Source organism: Gracilinanus agilis, unplaced genomic scaffold, assembly GCF_016433145.1.
Source record: "Gracilinanus agilis isolate LMUSP501 unplaced genomic scaffold, AgileGrace unplaced_scaffold41823, whole genome shotgun sequence".
Taxonomy (NCBI): Eukaryota; Metazoa; Chordata; class Mammalia; order Didelphimorphia; family Didelphidae; genus Gracilinanus; species Gracilinanus agilis.
In genome coordinates this window covers 1-4043 of record NW_025375604.1, presented here as the reverse complement: position 1 = coordinate 4043, position 4043 = coordinate 1, and the positions used below count along the sequence as shown (strand labels likewise).

The 4043-nt window shown below is 39.5% G+C and overlaps 1 protein-coding gene across 1 annotated transcript; it reads left to right on the top strand.

Annotated features, from left to right (window-relative positions):
• Positions 1-945: 945 nt before the first annotated feature.
• On the top strand, positions 946-3991 carry LOC123255255 (hydroxyacid-oxoacid transhydrogenase, mitochondrial-like; the record flags this gene model as incomplete). Its single annotated transcript, XM_044684091.1, has 4 exons — positions 946-999; positions 1173-1327; positions 2481-2677; positions 3914-3991. Coding segments are annotated over exons 1-4 (484 nt in total), but the record flags the coding sequence as incomplete, so codon positions are not given.
• Between the last annotated feature and the right edge of the window lie 52 nt (positions 3992-4043).

Genomic DNA, 4043 nt, shown 5'->3' with positions numbered 1-4043 from the left:
TATTAATACAGTGTGACATGATGTATAACAAATATTATAATGATAAATAGTTGTATAATAAATATAATGAATAAATAAAATAATGGATAATTAATAAATTAATTAATGTGATATATAATCACCAAATTTTTTATTTTTAAAGCTAATAATTAAACCAATATAAACTCTATAATTGTAGGAACCCTTTTTAAATAGAAAGCAAATTTGGAGTATAATGTTGGCATAACTATCTCTTGTGACGCAGCAGGTGGTACAAAGATAGAGTGTGAGACCTAGAATCAGGAGATGTACACAAGTATAAAAAACACTCTTGTTGTTACCCTCAAGGAGCTCACATTCTATTTGGAAAAAATAATCTGTACACAGAGAGGTAAAATAGAAGATTGAGAAGGTGGAGGGGAATGAATGACCTGCTAAAATTTGTACCACAGAAAAATTGGAGAAGGACATGCTACTTGGGGGGAGATTAGGAAGGATCACAGGCTTCTTGGAAAAGGTAGACCTGAACTTAAAAGGCTTAAAGGAGGGGTCAGCTAGGTGGCTTAGAGGATAGAGAGCCAGGCCTAGAAATGGGGGCGGGGAGGGGTGTCCTGGGTTCAAATCTGGCCTCAGAAACTTCCTAGCTATGGGTAAGTCACTTAACCCCCCATTCCCTACCCTTTATTGGTCTTCTGCCTGAGAACCAATACACAGTATTGATTCTAAGATGGAAGGTAAGGATTAAAAAAATAAAATAGAATCCATATTGCATATTGGTTCTTAGGCAAAAGGAAAGGGTCTTTTTTTTAATGGCCTATTTTAATAGCAATATTGTAGAATGGAAGAGAGGAGAGCAGTTGTGAATTTTATGTTAAAGATCTTTATCATTAAGTCTTTATCATCATGAACTTCAAGAGAAACTTTACTTGTGTATCATATTGTTATAACTGTACTTTTTTCTTGCAGATGGCAGTTTCAAATATTAGATATGGGGCAGGAGTCACAAAAGAAGTAGGCATGGTAAATATTTAAGAGTCTACAGTCTTTTATAAGAATCTACTAAAAATAATAATAAATGGTCGTAATTGAGTTCTAGGAAAAGTGTCTGGTTCAAATTATTTGTCAAGAAAAGATGTGGTTCTAACAAATTCAGCTATCATTTCAAAATTATTTTTTTTGTGTGTGTGTTATAGGACCTTCAAAATATGGGTGCTAAAAATGTTTGTTTGATGACAGATAAGAACCTTTCCCAGCTACCTCCAGTACAAGTAGTCATGAATTCCTTAACAAAGAATGGTATAAACTTTAAAGTTTACGATAATGTCAGAGTGGAACCTACTGATTCGAGGTATTCTGAAAGGGGAGATGAAATATGGGGAGGGTTTTGGGCTGCTTCAAATGATGGCAGATACACACTTTTATTACTTAATATTTGCATGGGCCCTTATGTTTAGTGTTCCCCATCCTCTTATTAGTTGTTTTCAGTCATGTCCCATTTGGGGTTTTCTTGGCAGAGACACTGGAGTGGTTGTCATTTTCTTCTCCTATGTAGTTTACAGATGAGGAAACTGAGGCAAATATAGCATTTTTTTAACCCAAGAGTTTTATTAGACTTAGAAATAATGAGAACTTACTGTGAGATGTAGAAGGAATCTTTCAGAAATAAGTTTTATTGCAAATAGTCTTGTGTCTGTAGTCATAGAGCTAGTAAATGTCTGAAGCTGGATTTGAACTTAGATCTTCCTGACTCCAGGCCTAGTGCTTTGTCCACTGTGCCTACTACCCACCTGCACTCTCTTATGACAATGTATTTCTTTTCAATCCTTATCTTCTGTCTTAGAATCAATATTAAGTATCCATTACAAAACAGAAGAGCAATAAAGCAATTGAGGTTAAGTGCCTGGGCAAGGGTCACATACCTAGGAAGTGTCTGAGTTCAAATTTGAACCCAAGTCATATCATCTCTAGGCCTGGCTTCCATATTTATTTTCTTTTTTTTCCTTTTTTTAAAAAAAACCCTTACCTTCTGTCTTAAAATCACTACCTTATTTATTTTCTATAAATTCTGTACATTACCTATATTTTCTCTGTGCATATGTTCCTAGGATTGCAGGTTTAGAGCCAGAAGGGAGGACAAGGACCACTTAGTTCCACCCTTTTGGTTTTCTGATGAGGAAGGGCACAGATAAGTTATGTAATTTGCCCAGGGACCCACAACTAGTAAATGTCCAAAGTGGGATTTGAACTCAGGTCTTCCTGATTCCCACCCCAGTGTTCCATCCATTACACCATGTCGCCGCTCCATGGTACTTCCATGAAGTAGCATGTCAGCTCTTCAAGGTCAGAGGCTCTTTTTTCTCGGTCATTGTCTCCTCAGCACCCAATACAGAGCCCCAAACACAACAGGTGCTGGATCAATATTTGTCACTGAAATGGGTTATTTAATAATAGGAGCAACTGTTTCTGCTGAAAAATGACAAGATTCTTTTTTCTCTTCCAAGCTTCATGGAAGCTATTGAATTTGCCAAAAGAGGGGCATTTGATGCCTATGTTGCCGTGGGCGGTGGATCGACCATAGACACTTGTAAAGCTGCCAACCTGTATGCATCCAGCCCCAAGGCGGATTTCTTAGATTATGTCAATGCCCCCATTGGAAAAGGACAACCTGTCACTGTGCCCCTTAAGCCACTGATTGCAGGTAAAACACACTTTTTCTCAACTCCTCACCTTCCAATGGGAGTCTCACCGAATCTTACCAACAACCTAAGAACGTCAACTTCATAGAGGACAATTCATGAATTCGAAAACTTGTTTCCGTTTCATTTCAAGATTTTGGTCACTTGGTGATGAAAACAAGTGGAAGGCATTAGATATTAGAGTCCAACCCTTAGGATCTTTATTATTCCACCAATGATGGAAAATTTGTGGGTGGAAAAATTTAACTCATGAAAATAATAACCACATGGAAAGAGTAATCCATTTACCTAACGTTGTGCCCCTTCACCAAATAATTTTCTGTGAATATCATGTTCTTATTGGCCAGCCGTCTCTCTTTGTCTTTCTCTGCTTTGCTGGCCACTGTGGTGTGGAAGGGCACTGCTCATTGTTTCCTCTGGTGTTGGGCTAACCCTCTCACCCATATGATCCACCATTCAGCTGCCCTCACGCTTTGTCCCTTCCAGTGACATGTGGGGAGCATCGGCTTACATCTGCTCTGTTCCCTACTGTTTCTTCATGGACACACAAATACAAATGGACAATGGCTTTTGTCCAGGCACATCGTGCTCCAGCATCTTTATCCCCCCCCTTCCAACTTTTAGGGCCAGCTTATCAATATGGTGGTGTTCTTTAGCTGGAGAGTTTACATCTCCACTTAAAAACAGCCCTTCCTACCTCCACCCTCAGCCCACTGCCTATTGTGAGGGAGCTTTGTGATGGGATGTGCCCTAGGATTCAGCTGATGACAAATGAAGTGTTTTGACATGAATTAGGTATCAGCAGGAAGGAGGATAATTGATGTCTGGCAAATGGCACCCCCTGGTGCAAACTATGTCAGCATCACACAGAGGGGTGATTAGCAAAGTTTAAAACCTTGACAGGATGTCCAGAACCGTGAAGCGTAGCAAAAGCAGAACATTGCAGTGCTTGTTGCCAAAGGAGATGCCTTTCAGAGAGCCCAAATTTGAGTTTTCTTACAAGGGATGCTGAGCAGCTTGAGAGTGAGCACACAGCTGTGGCTGTTGGGGTACTGGTGTTAAAGAGCTTCCCATGATGCATCCCACTAATGCAGACTTTGTTAACATGGATGAAGGAATGAGGTCAGGAAAGCTGACCTGCTGCCGTGTCATTTGGTCCCTCATTTTCTAAGGCTGGATTAAAATTTCCATAAGCCCTGGCTTAGATGCACCCATATCAATATATTCTCTTCTTCTAGTCCCCACTACAGCTGGAACTGGCAGTGAGACTACAGGAGTTGCCATTTTTGACTATGAGCGCTTAAAAGTAAAAACAGGTAGGACATTATTTCAGTAAGCTGTCAATAAGTCTTGGGTTCATCATTTCTC